This window comes from Monodelphis domestica, chromosome 4 (assembly GCF_027887165.1).
Source record: "Monodelphis domestica isolate mMonDom1 chromosome 4, mMonDom1.pri, whole genome shotgun sequence".
In the NCBI taxonomy this organism is placed as follows: Eukaryota; Metazoa; Chordata; class Mammalia; order Didelphimorphia; family Didelphidae; genus Monodelphis; species Monodelphis domestica.
In genome coordinates this window covers 394,180,552-394,204,904 of record NC_077230.1, presented here as the reverse complement: position 1 = coordinate 394,204,904, position 24,353 = coordinate 394,180,552, and the positions used below count along the sequence as shown (strand labels likewise).

The window sequence follows — 24,353 nt, the reverse complement described above, 5'->3', positions numbered from 1 at the left end:
ACCCACCTGAAGTTCTCAGTTGCTCATCCAAGATTTTATAAACGTGGCAGTGCCTGCTAGGTTTATTCTAGAAGGACGGTTTGTGTCCATAGGGACCCTGAAACGGAGCAGTTCTGTTTTGACGGGGCTCGAGAGATTCTCTGTCCCATTTTGGCTATTTGCTGACTTTCCTATTGATGCTTTGAACAACAGGTAGACAGCTACCTCAATACCCATTAGCTGGATTTCAGAAATTGACAAGTACTACAAAATCAAGGCTCGATTTGTTGTCTTATTGATTGTCTGGACTTAAGAAAGTGTCAACATATTGAGAATTCAGATTATATTTAAAAGTGTGCCAGGTACCTCTCCCTACCTCCCCCCCCCCCAAAAAAATCTCTCAACAGGGAGTCACCATTATTCTCTTCCTTTGACACTTATTGACTGATCTCTCATTTAACAGAACCTCTGGAACTACTGTATCAGTCCTTCGAAGGCAAGCAGAAGCTTTCCTCTCAGAGAATCCAGCTCCCTTCTTTTAAAAGAGTCCAGCTACTGGAGGGGGGTGGGAGGAAGGGAAAGAAAGAACATGATTCTTGTAACTATGTAAAAATATTCTAAATTAACTAATTAAATATATTTTTCAAAAAAGTAAAATAAATAAAATAAAATAAAAGAGTCTAGTTACCAGAGGGGGTGAGAGGAAGGGAGGGAAAGAACATTATTCTTGTAACTATGGGAAAATATTCTAAATTAACAAATTGAATAAATTTTTCAAAAAAGTAAAATAAAGAAAAGAAAAGAAAAGAAAAGAAAAGGAAAGGAAAGGAAAGGAAAGGAAAGGAAAGGAAAGGAAAGGAAAGGAAAGGAAAGGAAAGGAAAGGAAAGGAAAGGAAAGGAAAGGAAAGGAAAGGAAAGGAAAGGAAAGGAAAGGAAAGGAAAGGAAAGGAAAGGAAAGGAAAGGAAAGGAAAGGAAAGGAAAGGAAAGGAAAGGAAAGGAAAGGAAAAAGGAAAGGAAAGGAAAGAAAAGAATACAGTTACCCAAGGGGGGTAGAGGGAAGGGAGGGAAAGAACGTGATTCTTGTAACTATGGAAAAATATTCTAAATTAACTAATTAAATAAAATTTTCAAAAAAAAAATAAAAGAATCCAGTTCATTGACCTTTCGGGAAAGCTTCACATGTGTTTCTTAGCTCCAAGTGTTTGTTAATCCTTCTCCCTTCCATTTTTCACATTAAAACCCTTTTATGTTTTGAAAGAATAATTGGTTAATCGTTTGAAATATGGAGACATGTTCCTCAAGTCCCTTCAGTTTCAGGAGGGAAGCAGTTTAATACAGTTTCAGCAGAGACAAGTCTATTGGTCATGGTATATGGCCATTATGTATAAATATCACAGGATTAGTAAAGGTCCCTGGGAATTCTCCCTGATGTCCATATTTACAGGAAGATGGGTCCATCACTTCATCTTTCTTGCTAGTACCTCCCTAGAAGAATTCAGCTATTCATTGTGAATTTACCTTATTGATTTTCAGTTTGGGTCCTCCTCTTCCTCCTCCTTCTCCTTTTCCTCCTCTTCCTCTTTCTTCTTTTATCCATCCATCTATCTGTCTTTTGCTCTACCAAATTAAGTAATTGATCATTTTAGTCTTTTAAAAAATCTTTGCTTTATCAATCTTTCTCTCCAGTTTTATTTCTAACCTAATTTTCAAATTTCTTTTGTGATTCTTTAGGCTTAGCAATCTGTTCATTTACAGTTTTTTAAATGCATGCCCAATTCATTAATCTTCTTTTTCAACCATATTTTCAAAGATATAAAAATTATTTTGTTTTGGCATCTGAATTTGAAGGCCTTGTTCCAATGTTTTGCTTCAATATTTCCAAGGAAGTGGGTAGCAGATGTTGGGAAGGACACGAATCTTTTTTCCCTTCAGTCCTGAGAAAAACTCCACTTGTGTTCTGTACATATCTTGGGCCGATAAGAAGAGGCTGATGATTTAAGTAGGGCCTTCTCTGAGGAAAACAGTCTTAGAGGAAATCTATAGAGGCACCATGTTTGGGTTCCTGTTGGTCTCAGTGCTGGTGGCTGGAGGTAAAATTTATGTCTGAGAAGAGTGGGGAAATCAGGGAACAAAGAATATAGTGTGGCATAGGCAAAAAAAAAAATTATTAGATTTGGAACAGGAAGAGACTTTAGAGATCATTGGGTCCAATCTCCTCCTTTTACACTTGAGAGAACTAAGGCATAGAAATATTAGGAGATTTGCCCAGAGTCACAAAGTAAGTACCTGAGCCAGAATTTGAATTGAGGATTTCTTGTTCCCAAGGGCAGATCTCTATCCACTAACTCAGCAGTTTTCAAATATTTTGTCAGGATCCCTCCAAATTATTAAATATTATTGAGGAAGCAGCAGCTAAGTGACTCAGTGAATTGAGAGTCAGGTCTTAAGATAGAAGTCCTGGGTTCAAATCTAACCTCAGATACTTTCTAGCTGTGTGACCCTAGACAGGTCACTTAACTCTGACTGCCTAGCCTTGGCCTCTATTTTGTCTTAGAATTGATTCTGATAGAATTGATATTAATTGAACTAAGACAGAAGGTATGATTTAAAAAAAAAAAACAACTGGTCAGAAGCAACAGGGTCAGAATTCAAGCCAATTTCTCTGATTCCAAATTCAGTGTCTTTCCATTACGCCATACTATCCTAGATGAGACTTGCAATCAAGAGTATTCCAGGTTCAAATCCCGGATTTCTATTTACTAGCTATGAGAACCTGAACAAGTCACTTCTCCCCTTCTCTGTGCCTTAGTTTCCCTCTCTATAAAATGGGGATCATAATTTGTGTACTGTCTATGCCAAAGGGAGTGGTTAGTAAAGTACTTGATCACTTTTAATGTGTTATAAGAATGTAAGTTATTGTCATTCTGTCAGTCACGTTGTATTGGGGTCGAGTCATCCATCTTCCTTATCACCAGGACTACCTCTTCTTCTTGGCCATCTTCCACTCCATAGTTCTCAGTCTTGTTGGATGTAAAGAAATTAGAGAAGAGTTCCAAAGAATAACTGGGTATAGAGGCAGGATGATGGTCAAGACAGCTTCCCACTGGATACCACCATCACAGGTCTAGTGGCAAGGCTAAGGCTAGGCGGTGTGGACATGCGGGCCAATGGGGTGGGTTGTTCTGATATCTCATTTGTCCTTTTTAACTCTCTCCTTATGTTTTAGTTTTAGGTTGTGGGGTCCCCACCTATCAACCCAATGTAAGCAGGGTAGTTGGAGGTGAGGATGCGACGCCCAACAGTTGGCCCTGGCAGGTCAGTAATCTCCCCCTCCCCAGAGTTACCAGCTAGGGTACCCCATATCGTGGCAAGAAGGTCTTCTGTGTCTTCTTAGAAATGCACCTGTTGTGAACATGATAAAAATCTCTCTTAGAGGGAATTATTAAATGATAAACCAAAATACGTGTTCTAGTAAGCATGGTTTAATTGCTTGGAGTGGGAAGCTAGATGCATTAAGGGGATGAGAGATGGCTGCCATCTTTCATGTAAGGCAGAAAAAAGTACTTTAGCATATTGTTTCCTTTATCAGTACCTGTTCTCTCTCCAGCTGGGTTTTCCCAATGCCAAAACACTCACCCTTGGATAATCAGAAATCTAGTAGTAGGATGGGAAGCTTCCGAGTCCTGCTTCACTTAGGGGATGGGGGGTAGGTAGGAGAGGAGAGAGGAATGGGGAACCCACTAGCCTTTTCCATATAAACTTCTTGTAATGCTGTGGGGTGGGCTCTCCTGTTTCCAAGGCTAGCATTCTACCCATTGGACCATTGTTGCTCCTCCCCATGCCCTCTGCTATCCCTTACCATCTTTAAAAGTAGAAGAGGGGGGGCAGCTGGGTAGCTCAGTGGATTGAGAGCTAGCCCTAGAGATGGGAGGTCCTAGGTTCAAATCTGGCCTCAGACACTTCCCAGCTGGGTGACCCTGGGCAAGTCACTTGACCCCCATTGCCTAGCCCTTACCACTCTTCTGCCTTGGAGCCAATACACAGTATTGACTCCAAGACGGAAGGTAAGGGTTTAAAAAAAAAAAAGTAGAAGAGGAACAGCTGGGTGGCTTAGTGGATAGAGATGGATTCAAATCTGCCCTTAGACATTTCCTAGCTACATGACCCTGGGCAAGTCACTTGAGTCCAGTTGCCTAGCCCTTACAGTTCTTTTGCCTTGGAACCAATACCTAGGGTTGATTCTAAGACAGAAACAAAATATTTGTTTTATTTTTTAAATGGAGGAAGAGGGGCAACTAGGTAACCCAGGGGAAAGAATGCCAAACCTGGAGTTGGAAGAACCTGGGTTCAAATTGGGTCTCAGACACTTCCTAACTGTGTGATCCTGGGCAGGTCACTTAACTCCATTTGCCTAGCCCTCGCCATTCTGTCTCAGAGTTATAATTAGGACAAAAAGTGGGGATTTTACCTCTTTACCTTACAATGACTTTACCACTTTCCTCCTCACATTTCCCAGAGCTCCACTGGGCTCTAAACCCCATGTTGACTACAAAAAAACCCCATTGAGTAGATCACTGATTTCAAGGATTTTCATACAGGATTCCAGCATGGCCCAATCTTCCAAGAGTAATAAGTTGTTCCATGTCAACTGCCTGAGTCTTCTTCCAGTGGCCATTCAGATCTGGGAAGTTAGTCACTGGATATTATTAAAGCGGGACGTCTGTCTTTGACCAGCCTCTTTAGTTTGATTAGAGTGTTCCATCTATTTCTTTGCCTGGTTATAAGCTTCTGATCTCTGGCTCTCACACCGCCATCTTTTTCTTCCTTGGAATCTGCCTTGAATCTCCCAGACTTGGTTTATAGCTATCTGGAAACGGTAAATAATCTGTATTCACCAGATTAGACACTCAGGAGGGCCCCAAGGGTGCATGGAGTTCATAAATAAAGTAAGGTTGGATCAGTTGAATTAATCAACCAGATCACCCCACCCCCATTTAATTTAGCATTATTATTAATTAATTTAATTTAACTGCCAGGATGCTAAAGTCTGATACATTTATCAGGTGAGAACTCATCTTAACTGCTAACTAGGTCTGGACACCTCCAGGAATCAATTAAAGACATTTCAATTAAGTGTCCTTAAGAAGTCTGCTCTGATTGGGTAAGGGGCCTGATCGTGCCTTGAGGAGCTTATATAAAAGGAAGAGCTAGCATGGGGAGTAAAGTGGGCCAGTGGATAGAGCACTGGGCCTAGAGTCAGGGAGACTCCTCTTCCTGAGTTCAAAGCTGGCCTCCGACACTTACCAGTTTTATAACTCTGGGCAAATCACTTAACCCTGTTTGCACACCAGCATCTTTGCAAGATGACCCCAGGGGGGTCAAGATGAAGCAGATGTGACTGAAATGAATGAACAGCAATGACTGAAAGTGTGGAAGAGAGGAGAGATTTCCAGAGTCTGGAAGTGATGAGGAAGGAGCAGGGACATCACCAGAAAGAGTTGGCAGCAAGGGGAAGATTGGAGAAAGAAGAAAGGGAAAGGAGGAGTGAAAAGGAAGATATTAAGGAACTTGGCCTTGAATAATTAAATTAAATGGCTGATTAATAACACAAAATCAAATAGCTAAGACACTAGGCAACCCCAACACTCAGAAAAAAGAGAATCTTATTTGGTAGAAGAGAAGGGAGAAAGTAGATGGTACCACTGTGATGTAGACCCTCATCTCTTCATACCTGGACTAAATATGCCTGCCTCAAGTCTCTCCCCACTCTAATACAGCCTCCATTTAACAACGTAATTTATCTTCTTTTTTTTTTCGAAACCCTCACCTTCCATCTTGGAATCAATACTGTGTATTGGCTCCAAGGCAGAAGAGTGGTAAGGGCTAGGCAATGGGGGTCAAGTGACTTGCCCAGGGTCACACAGTTGGGAAGTGTCTGAGGTCAGATTTGAACCCAGCACCTCCCGTCTCTGGATCTGACTCTCTATGACACTGAGCCACCCAGCTGCCCCCATGTAATTTATCTTCTTGATGTACAAGTTGGACCTTGGCACTCCCAGCTCCCCCTACTCAATAAATTCTAATGATTCCCTATTACCTCCAGGACCAAATATACACACCTCTTCTTGGCATCCAAAGCCCTTCAGAAGTTAGCCCATTGGTACCTTTCCAGTCTTCCAGCACCTTAACTTCCCAGCACATGCTCTCTGATCCAGTGACACTGGCTTCTTGGCCCTTCTTCCAACAAAGCACCCCATCTCTTGGCTCCAGGCATTTTCTCTGTCAATCCCTCCTTCCTGGAATGTTCTCCCTTCTCATCTCCACCAATTGGCTTCCCTGGCATCCTTTACATCCCAACTGAAATCCCATCTTCTACTGGAAGTCTTTCCCAACCCCTCTTAATGCTAGTGCCTTCCCTCTGTTAATCATTTCCTTTTTTTTTTAAAACCCTTACCTTCCATCACTGTGTATTGGCTCCAAGGCAGAAGAGTGGTAAGGGCTGGGCAATGGGGGTCAAGTGACTTGCCTAGGGTCACCCAGATGGGAAGTGTCTGAGGCCAGATTTGAACCTAGGACCTTTCATCTCCAGGTCTGGCTCTCAATCCATGGAGCTACCCAGCTGCCCCCCCCCCCATTATTTCCTTTTTAATCTGTCTACAGTTTACTGTGCATATTTATTCGCATATTGTCTCGTCTATTCGATGGAAAGCTCCTTGAGGGCAGGGACTGTCTTTTGCCTTTTTTTTCCTTCTTTTGGTACTCCAGCATTTAACACACAACATGGCACATAGTAGGTGCTTAATGAATGTTTTTTTTAGGCTAACTGATTGACATAGACATAGATTTCCCAGCAGATTTATCATTTGTTTTCTCTCAGGTCTCTCTTCAGTACCTTTCCACTAGTGGGTGGAGACACACCTGTGGGGGAACCCTGATAGCCAACAACTGGGTACTGACTGCTGCTCACTGCATCAGGTAACTGCTTGAAGACTTCTATCCGTCCCTTCCTCCTACCATTTGCAAACACTTCTTTTGGGGGCTCAGGACCATAGATCAAGCCAATAACCAGTGGGTCTGTTTAAGTCAAACTCTAAATGAACTTTGCAAATAGTCACTTAGCTAATGTGAACTGAATTCTGTTGTAAGGGAGAAAAAACAACTACTGTTGGGGACTTAGGGTACAAATTAGTGAAAAAGACTTTATTTGCCATTTGAGTCTCACTACAAATTACTACAGAGGGGAAAACATTTTTAATGTAATCTTAATGTTACTTCCTACACTGTACATTAAAAAAAAAAGGAACAAAATTTGTTAAACCCTTACCTTCTGCCTTAGAATCAATACTAAGACAGAAGAGGGCTAATCAATAGGGGTTAAGTGACTTACCCAGGATCACACAGCTCAGAAATGTCTGAGACCAGATTTGAACCCAGGACCTCCCATCTCTGGGCTTTGCTCTTAATCTGCTGAGCCACCCAGCTGCCCCCTAAATTAAAAAAAAATGTTATAGATACTCTATTAAACATACCACTTTAAAATCATTACGTTGAATTTCATGTAAATGAAAAGTATCATCTCATAGAAATATACACAAACTATGTAGCAAATGTATCTTTAAAATCTGTGGAAAATAAAAGTTGTTTCATTCTTTAGGGAGGAAAAAAAAGGCTTTATTTCATTTATAGTTCCAAACCCTGGAAGAAATATCAGTTGGCACATTGAGAAGAGAATCTCTATAGGGCAAGCGGGCTTCTAAATACCAACCATTTCCTCACCAACATTTATAGCACACAGAAAACACATTTTCATGCTAAATTCCCAACCAATTAGCCACTGGTCTTGGGGGAATAGTTTGTATTTCAGAAGAGCTAGATACTTCTGAATGTTACACTGTCATTAGCCTTCAGGATCTGAGACAGCAGACAAAACATAAGAGTTAGATGTGACTGCCCATTTACGCTAAAATGGAGGTATGTTATTAAATAGTATTACTCATGTCAAGAAAAGGGGAAAATGTCTTCCCTCTCTCTCCCCACACCTCTCCACCTCTCTCTCTCTCTGTCTTTCTCTCTCTCTCTCTCTCTCTCTCTCTCTCTCTCTCTCTCTCTCTCTCTCTCTCCCTTTCTCTCTCTCCCTTTCTCTCTCTCTCCCTTTCTCTCTCTCCTTTCTCTCTCTCTCTCTCTCTCTCCCTTTCTCTCTCTCTCCCTTTCTCTCTCTCTCTCCCTTTCTCTCTCTCTCCCTTTCTCTCTCTCCTTTCTCTCTCTCTCCCTTTCTCTCTCTCTCCCTTTCTCTCTCTCCTTTCTCTCTCTCTCTTCCTTTCTCTCTCTCTCCCTTTCTCTCTCTCTCTCCTCTTTCTGTGTGTGTGTCTCTCTCTGTGTGTCTCTCTCTTCCTCTCTCTGTCTCTATCACTCCTGTGTGTCTCTCTCTCTTCTGTCTGTCTTTCTCTGTGTCTCTCTCTCCCTCTCTCTGCCTCTCATGTGTGTCTCTCTTTTCTATCTGTGTCTGTGTCTGTGTCTGTCTCTGTCTGTCCCCCTCTCTCCCACCACAATACTAAGGCATTGGTGAGTCCAAGATCAGCCAGTAAGTCAGTTGGACAGCCATCCTTTGATAGGGTTACGGTATTGGACACCAAAGAGAAAAGAAGGAGATGTCTCAGTTTCTGTATTCTAGAGTGATTGCATTTATTTATTTATTTATTCATTCATTTATTTTAAACCCTTACCTTCCATCTTAGAATCAATACTAAATACTGATTCCAAGGCAGAAGAGCAGTCAGCGCTAGTCAGCCTACAATGGGGGTTAAGTGACTTGCCCAGGGTCACACAGCTGGGAAGTATCAGAGGTCAGATTTGAACCCAGGACCTCCCATTTCTAGGCCTGGCTCTCAATCCACTGCCCCCAAATTTTATTTTTTTCAACAAACCTTATGTTGTTTCTTAGTAAGCATGACAAAATCATAATTTTAGAGGACTCTACTACAAGAGTTTGGTCAAAGTTGGCAGGGTGTTATTGTTGTTTTTTTACTCTGGAGGGTTCTGCCCCTGTAGCAAAGCTTGAGAACCACTGTTGCAGGATGTGAAAGTGGTGGGAATTCATGGCTCAGCAGAAGATGCGCCATACCTATGGAATCACAGAGCTCTTCAGTCTTTCCTAGAATGACTGAAGAAAACCCAAGGCAAGAGCACACCAAATTGTCTGTCATTATAAATTGTCACGAGCCTTCTGCAGGCCTCTTGGAACCTGTGTGGGGCAAAGATGGGTTTCAGACGTGCAAACTGCAATACTGATGTCGTCACTCCCTACACAGCTGACCCTCTCTTCCTATCCCTTCTCGTTTCTGCAGCTCTTCTCGGACCTACCAAGTGGTGCTTGGGAGACACAGCCTGTCCACTAATGAGGAAGGATCCCTTGCCGTCAGTGTTTCCAAGAGTGTGATCCATGAGGGCTGGAACTCTAACAAGCTCTCCAATGGGTACCTTAAGGGCATTTTCTCCTTTGAGTTGGGAGGAGAGGAGGGGCTCTAGTAGAAAGCAGAAAGGAAGAAGTCGCCCATCTCTTGGGAAGAAGATGTCCTCTGGGTAGTGCCTTAACCTCCTTGGGATGGAACTGATGAACTCAGATAAGAAAATGCTTAGTTAATGAGAATATGCAGCAGATGTCTAGAACGTGTGACGATATCTGCAGTAAGACCAGTGATAATCCCACTGGACACACCATGGATCATCTCTAGTGCCAAACTTTAAGAAGGGCATTGGCAAATTGGAGAACATTCCAACGAGGGAAACTAGATAAGAAGGAGAGCGATCAGCAGGGGATCACAGAATTTCAGACCGCAACAGCCAGCCAGTTCAAGTCTTATGTGGGAAAATACTTTCTCTAGAACACATCTGATCAATAATCTTCCATTTGCTTAACTCCAAGCAAGGAACACTTGTTGGTCTGGAAATGTTCAGCTTTGAGAAAACTTTGGGGAGATGTGATCACTTCCCCCAAATATTTGAAGCATTTTAAAAATGCTTTATTTATATATCTGAAGGTCTGTCTTCTGGAAGTCAGTCAACAAACCTTCACTAAACTTTTTCTATGTGCCAGGAGGGACAAATGGGAAAAACAAACATTCAAGTAATTAGGTACATATATGATAGAGAGAGAAAGTTAATCAGTCAGTCAATAAGTCAATCAGAAAGTCAAGGTAATCTTAAAAGTAAAGGCACTAGGGAAAAACTGGGTAGCTTAGTGGATTGAGAGCCAGGCCCAGAGATGGGAGGCCCTAGGTTCAAATCTGGCCTCAGACACTTCCCAGCTGTGTGTCCCTGGGCAAGTCACTTAACCCCCATGGCCTAGCCCTTACCACTCTTCTGCCTTAGAACCAATACACAGCATTGATTCTAAGACAGAAGAGAGGATTAAAAAAAAAAAGTAAAGGCACTAGCAGCTAGGGTGACTAGGAAAGGCTTTCTGCAGAAAATAAGACTTGTGCTGATTCTGGAAGGAAAGCAGGGATTCTAAGGTAGAGCGCTGTGACAGGAGGAGGGCTAAAAAGAGTTGTAAATAATCCCATTTAGACTCAATATAAGAAGATAACTTCCTTACCCTGAAACTCTCCTACAGATGGAACAAGCCCCTAACCCTGGAAGTCATAGTATCCTTACCACAGAAAGCTAGAGAGACCCTAGAGCCCATCTATTACAATGCCCTCATATGCACAGAGATGTTTAATAATTTGTTCACACAGTACAAAGTGATGAAGGCAGGATTAGAATTCAGATCCTTTGACCCTTAGGTCAGAACTCTCTAGGTTCAGCAGGCTTTCCTCTGTGACATACTACCTCCTGTTCTGTTGAACTCTTGATGATTTAGAAATTTTCAATGGCCTCAAATACAAACACAGCTTCAGGGGCATATTGACTTAGAAAACCATAAATTAACATTGTCTATGTTATACTGTATTTTTATCTTTTTTCCCAATTATTTCCCAATGAATTTGATTTAACTTGGTGTGAGTCGCACTGAGGAATGTTGCTAGTGGCACCTCTTGATGGCTTCCATGGTCTCTTTGAGGGTGTGTGATTCTCTAAGGAAGAGTTCTTCCCTGAAAGTCGCTGAGCAGGGAGGGGACCCAAGGAAACCAGTTCATTTGGAAGCCGTGTTTATTTGGCCATGGCCTCAAGGAGAGATTTAAGAAGGAAGAAATAAAAGTCAGGGAGACCCACTGATCTGACAGTCTCCAATCATCTTCCAAATATTCCTCTCTAAGTGCTGAGAGATCACCGTTACTCCAAGTCCCACACTCCAGGGGATCTTTGAGCTCATGGATCCAAGAACTCCCTGCAACAATGCAGGTCGTAGTTCATTCCTTTGTATGTGTGTGTATATAAGAGTTGAAGGGAGGTATGACTTCATTAATCCATGGAGGAGGACACACGACTCTAGGCTGGCTGCTGGCTGAGTTTCTTTGGGTCAGATGGGGAACAAAGCTGACAAAAGGCCACTCTCCTAAATGCTCTCTTTTCTCTCAACCACGCTCAGGAATGACATCGCCCTGCTCAAACTGGCCAGCTCTGTCCCTCTGACGGACCAGATTCAGCTAGGCTGCCTGCCTCCTGCTGGCACAATCCTGCCCAACCATTCTGTCTGCTATGTCACAGGCTGGGGACGCCTGCAAAGTAAGTGAGAGCCCAAATTGGGGGTGGGGGGTGGGGAGACAGCAGGATAGTGGTCCAGGAGGAGAAGGATTCAGTTTCTACCCTTTATTATTGGGCATTGAAGAATCCAAGGCAATCCACTCTATCCTGGACCATCAACACTCATCATGAGTTGTGTCTTGCCCCTGGACCTTGGAAGAGAGAGCGAGGCTGACAATTTTGTGAAATTCTGCCTCACTGAAATCCAATTCACTCCCAAGGCAAGACGTCACCCTGTGATGCCAGTGGTTCTCTTTGATCCTCTGAAAAAACAACAACAAAGAAAGAACAACAGAAAGATAGATATGTAGACAGATCAATAAATAGAAAGAACTGAAATTTCCTTTTTTTGGCTTCTAAAGCCTGCAAAGGACTTTATCTCATTTCATCATCCCAATAAGCCTATAACATAAATAATACAGGTCTTACTGTCCCAATTTCACACATCAGATAAAATCCTTTAAGTGGCTTGTTAGGGCCACAGGGCTAATAAGTATCCATCCAAATCTTGCCACAGACACTGCATGACCCTAGAAAAAGTCATATAACTTCTCCATGTCTGTTTCCTCAGAGTCAGACCATTCTATGGATCTAAGTTTATTTCTAGTCTTAAATCTAGAATCCTCTGATTCTGAGAAAGATAATTTGGATTCAAATCCCTGCTTTGTCATTTACTAGCTGTAACTGTAAAAGAGTTACTTCTTTCTGAGATGTAATTTCCTCCTCTATAAAATAAAGATAATAATATTTTCACTCTCCCTTATGGGGCAGTCATTAGGAAAGAATTTTCTAAGCCTAAAGGTACCACAGAAAAACAAGTTGCTAGTATAGCAGTTGTTGTTTTGTAATATCCAATAAAATCATAGTGGGGACATTTGAAGGATATTTTCCTGACCCTGAGGATCCAAAGAGCATTGGTTTTCCAGATATGGGTTTGAGTCTCAGTTCCCCCATTCAATTTCTGGGTAACTTTTGGCAGATCTCTTTCCTTCCCCCAATTTCCTTCTCCTTCTCCTCTTCCTCCCCCTCACACAATCATTTGAAGCTTCTCTAATTTCTAGAGCCCTATCTTTCTCATAAGACCTCCTCCCCATTAACTCTCTCTGCCTCTGGTCTCCTTCCAGCCAATGGAGTTCTCCCAGATATCTTGCAGCAGGGTCGCTTGCTAGTGGTAGACTATGCCACCTGTTCCCTTCCCAGCTGGTGGGGCAGCTCAGTGAAAACCAACATGGTGTGTGCTGGCGGTGATGGGGTGATCTCCAGTTGCAACGTAAGTGTGGAAAATGGGCAAATCTCTCCTCTGCCATCTATAACTCATTCTCTGACCAGAAATGAGCCACACAGGCAGAGTAGAGTCATGCTTGCTTCATTCCAGAGAGATGAGAAACTGACTAGCCAAGGGATTGGAATCTGGGTCCAAACCCTCCCTGTTTCTTATTGCTTATATGACCTTAAGCAACCTCCCAGGTTTCAGTTTCCTGTTTGAAAAAGGAGGAATTTTTTTTCATTAGTTGCAATTTTATTGATCAATTGTTTTTACATTAAGTTATTTCAGACCTTCTGATTACTGGCCAAATTGAATCATGTGGCCTCAGAGGTCTTTTCCATCACTATAGCCAAGATCCCATGACCAAGAGATACTAAAGTAGAAAAATTCCTGGACTTGGAGTTGAAAAGACCTTGGTTGAAATCCTGCCTCTGTCATTGACAGTATGACAGTTTAGGGGCAGGTCACTTAATCTCATTGAGCCTCGGTTTCCTCATCTGTAAAATTAAAGCAATGAATGCCTATAGATTCTCCCTCACAAGATTATTCTGAGGCTTAAATAAGATGATGTGTGGAAAGTATTTCACAGACTTGAAAGGGATATATGTCAGTAATCACTACCATTATCATAGTTATTACCCTGTGGTGGTAAGTCACTTAACCACTCCAAATCTCTGGTTCTTTAACTATAAAGTAAAGGGGTTGGAGTAGAAGACCTCTATGGTCCCATGGCTCAGTGGTTAAGAGCATTTGACCTGGAGTCAGAAAGATCTGAGTTCAAATCCAGTATCAGATACTTCCTAGCTGTGTGACCCTGGGCAAGTCACTTAACCTCTGCTTGCCTGACAAAAGTATCCACTAAAGAAGTAAATGGCAAACTACTCCAGGATCCTTGCCAAGAAAACTTCATGGATAGCTGTTGGATGTTACTGAATGCCTCAACAACAACAATGATGAAGGTGATATCCAGCTCTCACACTATGATCCCACACTCTATATTTTTGGTGTTAGTGGCTAATAATGGCTTGGTGAGACATTTCCTTAAATTATTAACATTTCAAACATATTTCCAAAGGTATGGTGAATTCTGGGCATGGTTTCAAGCCTTCTGGTAAGGGAGATAGGTAAGGGGAAGGGACTCTTTCACATTCCTCAAAGCACAGACCTGGTCTCTCTACTCAGGTGTATGTCTGTCCCTGGTGAAGCTCTTTCACAATGCTATTTGAAGGACAAAACAAATGCCACCTAAGCCTCCCTTTCCAGTCTATCAATGCTGGGGCAGACCTCTTTAATGGGCTTCTCTGTTCCAGAACTAGGAGTTATAGATTATAATCAAATACATTAAATAAAGATTTGTGTGTGTAAAGGTGAAAATTAATGGTTTGGACAATAATTTTATGAAATTATGTGGTTACCAATATTTATTATATCTCAAGGCAGAAATTTATTTACAAATATAAAGAAAATGGAGAGGAAACAATAAAGAAGAGAAATGTGAAGAGGTTAGGGAGGTTATCTATCTTATCAACCTAAATGTTTACTCTGGGTCTGCTTGTTCCAGGCAGAGAGTAATTAATTCTCAACCAGGAAGGTTGGTAGTGAGTAACTACACAGCCTCCTCCAAGATGGAAGTTAGTCTCTTCAGAAACTAGGAAAGGAGTCAGCCTTTCACTCACCAACAAAGTAGCCCAGGAGTCAAAGTTGAAGCTGAGCTCCAAGCCCATGATCTAAGCTACAGTCTCCATCAAAGCTCCTTCAAAGTCTGTCTCCAGAAGATACTCTCTTCAGACTATCTTCTCAAAGGCAATCTGCTCTTGCTTTTGTAGTAGCTTTTTGTTCCTGCCCCTCTTCACAGGGGCCAATCACAGTTTCCAAATTGTGGGATCAACTTCTCACCTTCTGAAGGTTAGGTTCTCATCTAAGGGTGTGAATTTTCTAAAATTCACCTTCTGGAGAGGTGAATACTCATCCTGGCTGATTGAGTTTCTGAGAGTGTGAATTCACTAATTAGTTTGGAGCTCCTCCACCTAATTCAAGCTTGTTTTGATTCAATCAAAAGTAGGCAAAGGAGAGTTAACCCTGTCTTCAAAATCTAGTGAGGTACTTAAGTTAGTGTTAACTCAGAATAGACAAAAGAGTAAAGAATTCTCTTTCACAGTTGTAGAGACAAATTATGAGCTTATTAGAAGTCAGCTTCTGTCTATTTCAGAAATTCCCCCCAAAGATCCTTAATCCAATCTAATTGAACCCTGGCTTCCCCTCAGGGAGACTCTGGTGGACCACTGAATTGCCAGGCAGCTGATGGGCACTGGGAAGTACATGGCATCGTGAGCTTTGGCTCATCACTGGGCTGCAACTACTACCGCAAACCCTCTGTCTTCACTCGGGTCTCCAACTACAATGCCTGGATCAATCAGGTAAGAGGTTTCCACCTATTTCCCAGCCCAAACCCTGGACATAGCATGAAGGCATTGTGAAAAGATAGTACATTAGGTCTTTTTTTTTTTTCATAAAAAACCCTTACCTTCCATCTTGGAGTCAATACTGTGTATTGGCTCCAAGGCAGAAGAGTGGTAAGGGCTAGGCAATGGGGGTCAAGTGACTTGCCCAGGGTCACGCAGCTAGGAAGTGGCTGAGGCAGTACATTAGGTCTTAAGGGCAGCCATCCTGCCTGGTAGCTAAGGAATTCCTTCTAAGGGAAGGGAAGGACATGAATCAGATAAAAGAACCAAAGAACATTAGAGCTAGAAGAGATCTTAGAACTCAGATTGACAGAGCTCCTTGAAATGGGGCATTTGGGAATTTAAAAAAAAAAAAAGCTTGGGTGGGGGGGAGTGAATTGAGAGCCAGGCTTCGAGATGGGAAGTCTTCAGTTCAAATCTGGCCTCAAACACTTCCAAGCTGTGTAAACCTGGATGAGTCACTTGACCCCCATTACCTAGCCCTTACCACAATTCTGCCTTGGATCCAATACACAGTATTGATTCTAAGATGGAAGGTAAAAGTTTTAAAAATAAAAAGGAGTAAATGGAAGCTGGAATTAGTTCTTGCCCACTCTCCAAACCTCTGAAAATATTCAAAATCCTTAAGGAATAGCTGGCTGCCATCTTGGGTCATCTGCTATTAACAGACAAGATTATAGGACAGAGAGGAAATTCTACAAAAGCTCCTTTCTTCCCAAACTCCTCAGTTTAACTTGGAAATGTTCTCTTGTGTTTTCTGCAGGTGTTGGAAGAAAACTAAACACAGGAACCCTGGGAAATGGGCCCAAACCCTGACAAGACTCTAAAGGCAAAAAGAAATAAAATGGGTGTAACATGAATCAAACAGATGGAAATGGAGTGGTTTCTTAGCCAGCCATCATATTCTTCCCTTCCAGGTGTAAGGGTTATAAATGGTTTGACTAAATGTATGAGTTAAAAAGAATTATTGTGGTCACTATTTATAAAATTTAAAAAAAAACTAAACTATGATTGTGTTAGTAGATACTTATGGGGGCAGCTAGGTGGCTCAGTGGATTGAGAGCCAGGCCCAGAAATGGGAGGTCCTGGATTTAAACCTGGCCTCAGACACTTCCCAGCTGGGTGACCCTGGGCAAGTCACTTGACCCCCATTGCCTAGCCCTTACCACTCTTCTGCCTTGGAGCCAATACACAGTATTGACTCCAAGACGGAAGGTAAGGGGGGAGAAGAAGAAGAAGAAGAGGAGGAGGAGGAGGAGGAGGAGGAGGAGGAGGAGGAGGAGGAGGAGGAGGAGGAGGAGGAGGAGGAGAAAAGTGAATGTGAAAGGTCAAGATCAAGTCCCAATTTCAACAAGGACTTCAGACAATGATTTTCTCATTGTTTACCTCAGTTTCCTCACCTATAAAATGGGAATGGTGGCACCTTGTCCCCCACCTAGTCAGCCACACCAGAGGAGACATCAACACCCATGATCTCCTTATTTCTCTTTTCTTATCATTGGACCAACTGCTTTTGGGACAAAGATCACAGAAATAATATCTCCCATGACTCCAGGGTCACACACACATGTTACCAGCTAAGGCTTGAAAGCTTTTAGAATGGCACTGGGGAAGCCATCTTGGACTTTAGAGATTAGACATCTTTATTTTATTATTATTCTTAAAAATCTTTAGAGATTAGAAAATCCAAGGATTTTGCCTAACGCTACTTGTAGCCTGGAGAGGATAAATTTGGGGGGAGAAGGAAAGAAGCACTCATTCTCAATTAGTTTGAATTTTAAAACCTTTCAAGAGGAAATTAAAGCAATCAATAATTGATTTGAATGTGTTCTTGAGACATGACTTTAGATTACTGTGAAAACACATGAACAGAGAGAACTATGAATGAGTTCATCAGAGATAAATAAAAAGTCCTTACAGGGACCTTCTTCATATTGACACTCTTCAAAATTAATAAATTAAGAGGCGTAGGTGTTTATACATCAGCATTAGAGTCTTCATGGCCCCATCTGAAGTTTTCTTGGAAAAATATTTCCTTGTCTGGCCCATCTGACAGATGAGGAAAAGGAGACAAACAGTGATGGGAGCTGGTTCTCTCCAGGGGAAAAGAGAGAGGAGAGAGAAAAAATCCTCCATGGATGAGAAGTTGACAGGGTTGAAGGGGCCATGAATGAGATCATGAATAGCTTGTTTTCTCAAAATGGAGTCAGTTTGAGCCATCAATCAATTCTTTGGATGAGACCCAATTAGCATTACTCCCAAGAAATTTGATCTGGGTTATACTGTACTATCATGTGCATACCCTTTGATCCAGTAATACCACTATTAGAGTTTTGTCCCTCGGAAGAGATTCAAAAAAAGGGGGAAGGACAAATCTGTTAAAATCTTTATAGCAGGGGGCAGCTGGGTAGCTCAGTGGATTGAGAGCCAGGCCTAGAGATGGGAGGTCCTAGGTTCAAATCCGGCCTCAGCCACTTCCTAGCTGTGTGACCCTGGGCAAGTCACTTGACCCCCATTGCCTACCCTTACCACTCTTCTGCCTTGGAGCCAATACACAGTATTGACTCCAAGACAGAAGGTAAGGGTTTAAAAAAAAAAATCTTTATAGCAGTTCTTTTTGTGTGGCAAAGAATTGGAAATGGAAAGGCATCCATCAATTGGGGAATGGTTGAAAAAGTTGTGGTATACAATGGTGATGGAATACTATTGAACTCTAAGGAATGAGGAGGAGGATTATTTCAGAAAAATCTAAAAAGACCTACATGAACTAATACAAAGTGAAGGAAGCAGAACCAGGAGAACATTGTACACAGAAACAGCAAAATTGTGTGAAGATCAACTCAAAGGCAAACAAGGTTAAATGATTTGCCCAAGGTCCTATGGCTAGTAAGTGTCTGAGGCCAGATTTGAACTCAGGAAAATAAGTCTTTAGGACTCCTGGCCAGGCACTGTACCACCTAGCTGCCCAGATCCCTCAGTTTACCTAGGAGAAAGGTAAGATTTAGTGAGGGGAAGCAATCTTTCTGAGGGAACTCTGACTTCCCAGTCCATCCTGTCACAATGCCTTATTTCAGTCCAGTTGGGGGAAACCTGGTTTCCCGCAAAGCCTAGAATAGATACTTCGTGTTTATTGTTTATTTTACTGCTCTAGTCGGTCCCCCTTCCTATCTCCTACCAGGACCAACATTTCCCAACATTCCTTGCGTCCCCAACAGTTAGTCACTTTAAGTTTTATGAGGCAGTCTCCACAAAGCAGTGAGGAGTAGGTAGTACAATTGGAGATATCCCATTGTATGGATGAGGAGACAGACTTGGGTAAAGAAAGACATTCGATCCTAAAATTAAAAGCTGGATTTAGAAACCAATCCTATCATTTTACAGGCTAGGAAACTGATGCAGAACAGTTCATTGACTTGTTGCTAGAAGAGTTGGAACTGGGACTCTGACTCAAACTCAAAATTCATTGCCTTTGGAGTCTAGAGAACCTGGGTTCAAATATGGCCTCACACACTTCTTAGATGTGTGACTCTGAGCAATTGTCCAGCCCTTGCCCTTCTTTCTTAAGAGTCAATACTAAGATAGAAGTAAGGGTTAAAAAAATCCATTGCTCTTTCCATTAGACAATCCTGCCTTTCTTGTAATTATTAGTGTGGACATGAAAAAACTCAAATAAACAAAAGACATCCTTTAGCAATCAATAATTTTTTCTCCTCCAAAACATTTCACAATTTCCCCCCTACTTATTAACCCCTCAAAACAAACAAACAAAAAAAATACAGAAAGAAAAGGGAGTTGGGAAACTTAAGAAAATAAAGTTATCCACCTTAATGTCATTAAGTGCTGATTTGGCCAAGTAAACCAGTTTCCAGTAGCACAAAGGGAACATACAATTGCCATTTTCTCCTCCTACTCTCCTCCTCCCTTTTAAGTGCACACTGAAAATTCCATTAGGCTGAATTTATTCATAGATTACAAAAATGTTTCTTTCTGAGATTTTCATTTAAAAAAAAAAACACTGAGCTCTTTCATTAGTGGTAACAAAAAAAGGAGAAAACAGAATGGAGAGGTCCCATTCTAAGTGGTGTTTCAGAAGAAAACTAAGGCGGATGAGGAGAACAGGGAACCAGAAGAAAAGTGGTGAGGGTTGGCAGGGAGCAGTCTTCTATTTCAGCCAGTTTCAAGAGCAGAATGGTGGTTGGGAGCCCTGCCTTGGCATTGTGATTGAACTGCCCCTTTTGGGGGGCCAGGGCCCATTGCAGAGCGAAGATTTACAGCAGATGATGCAAACTGAATTCTGTTTTTCCAGTAAGTAAACTCTTCCTGTGTGTTTTCCTAAAGTGATAAATATCTCTTTGCTCTTAGAGTACTTCAGTATCTGTCATGAAGAGACACCAGATGGTTGGAAATCCCCATTTGGGGCTAGAAGAGGCCTTGGGAATCATCCAATGTGACCCCCTCATTTCACAGTAGAGGAAACAGAGATAGGAAAGGGACTTGCTCAAGGCTTCATAGCTAGAAAGGAAACACGTATTTATTTTAAAACTATGTGCCCGGCACTGTGCCTAGTTGGGGAAACCAAGTGACATCAATGTGGGAGGTGATTGCTGCAAACCCAAGAGCTTTACTGAATGGGGAATTATTCATAATAAGAGATGGTGATATGAGACTGAAGGGGGGCAGCTAGATGGTGCAGTGGATAGAGTGCCACTGATCATAGAAATATCTCATTTCCAATGGCTCCTGCATTTCCTCAGGAGTTAACCTCTCAGTCCTTTGTGGAAGAAAATCTCTATACCAGTTATTTTGGTCAAAGTCAGTCAAAGATAATTTCTTAGTAAATCAACATTCCTACTTGGGAAGCAGTCCTATAGGCAGTGTCCATTGCTAACTAGAATTCTGGATCATTCAAGCAATTTCCCTTTATGTTTTTTGTTGTTGTTTTATATGTTGATACAATTTTTAATAATCATTTTCTGACATTGTGTGATCCGTGTTCTCTCCCTCCTTCCCATCTCGCCTCCATCCTCAAGACAGCAAGTGATATGATACAGGTATATACATGTATTGTGTGACCGTGAAAAATGTGGGTTTCAAGACTGTGAATTGCCAAAATTGTAAAGAAAATTTTAGTGTCTTGATTTTTATCAAAAATAAGTGGTCGCCATGGGAAAAATTCCCAAATATGAAATACCCAAGTCAGCTGGATTTTATGGAGATTTTAATTAATATGAATGAAGGAATTAAGGGAAGGGAGAGAAACAGAGTATGAGGAAATAGTATTTGGCCTAGGCCTGAGCCTTAAGAGAGACTGGTCAGTCTTTAATCACTCACCACAAAGTCATTCCAAGCAAAACTCCAGTGTTCAGAGAGACCCTCCAATTCAGCTTCTAAACTCAACTCACACCCAGTTCAGAGAGAGCCAGCTCCTTTTAAAGAGAAATTTCTCTTATGTCACCTCCCCTAAATTTCCACATCTACCAATCACAGTAGACGTTTTCCCCAGGACTGACCATTCTTAGTTCACATCTTCTTTTGTTATCACCTTCACTGAGTAGACTAAAACTTCACACCTCTTTGCTAAGCTTGCCCTTTGTAAGTTGCTGGACCTTTTAGTGATTAATTTGACCTTTATAGGTACTTAGTATCCTTTTGTATTAGATCTAAAAATAGACTACCTAGCTTAGGGTTTTTGCTCCACTATAAGTATGAGTTGGGAACTTTTCATTGTTCAGTAAGGAGTTTACAACTTTATCTTCCCCTAAAGTATGTCTAAGTATGGGTAGAGTAATGTTAAAATTCCCAATACATTCCTGATCAAGTACCTCCATTGTTTAAAATGGGGAATAGCTTAACCAAATCTTCTAAGGTACAGTCTGAGCAGTTTTAAGATTCACAATTGTCATACAATACATGCAATTTCCACATAAGTCATGTTGTGAAACAAGACATATATCACTTACACTGGAGAAAAATTCATGGAGAAATTAAAGTGAAGAATAGCGTGCTTCAATCTGTATTTAGACTCCATCAGTTCCTTCTATGACAGTGAATAGTATTTTTTGTCATGAGTTCCCTGGGGCTGTCCTGGATCTTGCAGGTTTCCTTCCTGGAAATTATTCCTTTCTTGTTACTAGAAACTCATTTATTCTGTCAAGTCAGCACTTAATGACATTAAGTTATTCTCAGATGATCACCCCACATTATTACTGCTACCATATATAACATTGCCCTGGTTCTGCTCATTCACTTTGCACCACTTCATGTAAGTCTTTCCAGGGTTTTTTGGTGATCATCTGGTTCATTATTTCTTATGGCACAATAGGATTCCATTACAATCATATATCTTTACTCTTTCAGACATTCCCCAATGGATAGACATATCCTTAATTTCCAATTCTTTGCCACACAAAAAAAGAGCAACATAAATATTTTTGTAACAGTAGGTCCTTTCCCCCTATCTTTCATCTCTCCGGGAGACACACCTACTAGCAGCATTGCTGGGTCAAAGAGTATGAACAATTTATAATCATCTTAAAATAGAAGACAAAATTCCAAGGCAGAGTAAAACAACGGTATATAATTTAAGCTCACTTTTTTTGGATGAATTTAAATAGCACTATTATAATAATGGTAATGTTGGCACTTCCTTTGGAGAGATACTTTCTTGGAACCCTTTTTTACTGGCCTTTCAAGCTGGTTAAAGGCAAACAGAGATTCTTCTCTTAACTGGAATAAAATCAGAGGTTATAATACTTTTTCATCTCAGGACCCCTCTAACCTCTTAAAAATTATTGGAGACCATCTCCCAAAGAGCTTTTGTTTATGTGGGTCTTGTTTATCAATATTTACTGTAAAAGAATTTAAAACTTAAATATTTCCTTATTAATTCAGTTAAAAGTTACAAAAATATAATCAGGGGCAGCTGGGCAGCTGGGTAGCTCAGTGGATTGAGAACCAGGCCTAGAGATGGGAGGTCCTAGGTTCAAATCTGGCCTCAGCCACTTCCTAGTTGTGTGACCCTGGGCAAGTCACTTGACCCCCATTGCCTAGCCCTTACCACTCTTCTGCCTTGGAGCCAATACACAGTATTGACTCCAAGACAGAAGGTAAGGGTTTAAAAAAAAAGTTACAAAAATATAATCATTACATTTTAACATAAATCCATTTTTATGAAAAATAACTATTTTCAAAAAAATTTAATGAGATGAGTAGTGTTGTTTTCCAGTATTTCACAAACTTGTTTAATATCTGGCTTAATAAAAGGAAACTGGACTCTCAGATTTGATTCTGCATTTAGTCTCTTGTGAAACGTTTTCATTGAAGTATTTAAGGAAAACCTGCCTCATACAAATAAGTAGTTAGACAAGGGAGGATGATTTTAACAAGCAAATAACTTAAAACTTTCCTGTTGATCAATTTGCTCTCTTTCTCCCCCTCCTCTCCCTCCCTCTTCTCTCTCTCCTCTCTCTCTCTCTGTCTCTGTCTCTGTCTCTCTCTATCTCTCCCCTTCCCTCCCTCCCTCTTTCTTTTTCTTTCTTTCATTCTTTCTCTCTTTTTCTTTCTTCCTTCCTTCCTTCCTTGGTATCCTTATGAAAATAATTTGGAACTTGCAGAATTCCTGAAATAGCATTACACACCTCCATGAGTCAGTGACCGCTCTTTGAAAACCTAGATTCAACAAAAACAATTCCACACTTAATTTAAGCTACATAAATAAGACTTGAGTTCCTTCATTTCAGACAATCAGGTTCACTTGCTGAAAATGAATAAATCAACTCAAAGAAGACTCATTAAATGGTCTTTGATCCAAGTGAAACCAGATTTCTAGGATTCTGGCATTATATTATTTCTTAATATTTTAGGACATAACTAAGGCCTTAGCTTGTAAGCTCTTTAAGAGTAGGGATTGTTTCATTCTTTGCATTTGTACGCCCAGGATCTGGCATTGTGCCCAGATTAATAACTACCTGTTGATTCAAGTATTTCTTTACCTCCTACCAGGAGAAAGCTAAACTCTGTTTACCTCTCAGTTATGGCAGTTTTGTTGCCAGAAGAGACCAAAGTCCTGAAAGGACAGACATTCTATGCATGGAAATGCACATCCTTGTATCCTGGAAAGAAGGCTGGACTTGAAATGTAATGACCTGAGTTCCAGACCAACCTTGGACATTTCCTGGTACCAATGAACCAGAATGAGACCCTTCAAATGAGCTAAGAGATTTTACTAGCTAATAAGGGAAAACACAATGACAGCAGAGAGAAACATTTTTAAAAGATTAACATTCTGATTATTGCAATGATAACCACAAGTCCTAAGAACTAAAGGAGAATCATACCACCCACCTCTGTGAAGATTGGCTACCTCCTGATTGCAACAATGAAGATACTTAGATCTTCCTTCATGGTGAAGATAAAATTGTAACAATGAAGGTACTTAGCTCTTACTTTATAGTGAAGCTAGAACTTTAAGCTACAATCTATTTTTAGATCTTACTACAAAAAGGTGTTAAGTAACTATAAAAGGTAAATTACTCACAAAAAGGTTAAGTAACTCACAAAAGGTGAACTTAACAAAGAAGTGTTAAGTAACTCAAAAAGATATAATCTAACCAAAGAAATGAGAACTAAAGAATGGGCAGTCCTGGAGAAAAGCGTCTGATATGATTGGTAGACATGAAAATTTAGAGGAGGGGAAACAAGAGTAGAAGATCTATAAAAGAGGACGAAAAGTTCAGATTAGGACATTTATTTCAAGAATATACGTTCGTTTGGACATTTCGAGCACTGACTCAGAGGAGTGACTGGAAGACCAACATCCAGACTTCTTTAAGACTGTCACCATTGGAGAGTAAAAGCTGACATAGTGACCATTTCTGGAGGCGTGAAGCCTCCAGGAAAGGCCCAAACTTCTTGAAACTCTCTTCCCCTGACTAGGACTTAGAAATTCTAACTAGAAACC

The 24,353-nt window shown here is 41.1% G+C and overlaps 1 protein-coding gene across 1 annotated transcript; it reads left to right on the top strand.

Moving 5' to 3' along the window:
• Positions 1-1,849: 1,849 nt before the first annotated feature.
• LOC100027354 (chymotrypsin-like elastase family member 2A) lies at positions 1,850-16,259 on the top strand. Its single transcript, XM_001377632.4, has 8 exons — positions 1,850-2,070; positions 3,207-3,295; positions 6,858-6,955; positions 9,325-9,453; positions 11,511-11,647; positions 12,790-12,935; positions 15,197-15,349; positions 16,158-16,259. Exons 1-8 carry the CDS (start codon positions 2,031-2,033, stop codon positions 16,173-16,175), a joined length of 810 nt encoding a protein of 269 aa, XP_001377669.2. The 5' UTR covers positions 1,850-2,030; the 3' UTR covers positions 16,176-16,259.
• The last annotated feature ends 8,094 nt before the right edge of the window (positions 16,260-24,353 follow it).

What these genes read in the sequence shown, in the direction of transcription:
- LOC100027354 (XM_001377632.4), top strand. Translation starts at nt 2,031, where the DNA reads ATGTTTGGGTTCCTGTTGGTCTCAGTGCTGGTGGCTGGAG. An exon ending in CCAACAGTTGGCCCTGGCAG is followed by an intron (nt 3,296 to 6,857) that starts GTCAGTAATCTC and finishes GTTTTCTCTCAG; the next exon opens with GTCTCTCTTCAGTACCTTTC. An exon ending in TCTAACAAGCTCTCCAATGG is followed by an intron (nt 9,454 to 11,510) that starts GTACCTTAAGGG and finishes AACCACGCTCAG; the next exon opens with GAATGACATCGCCCTGCTCA.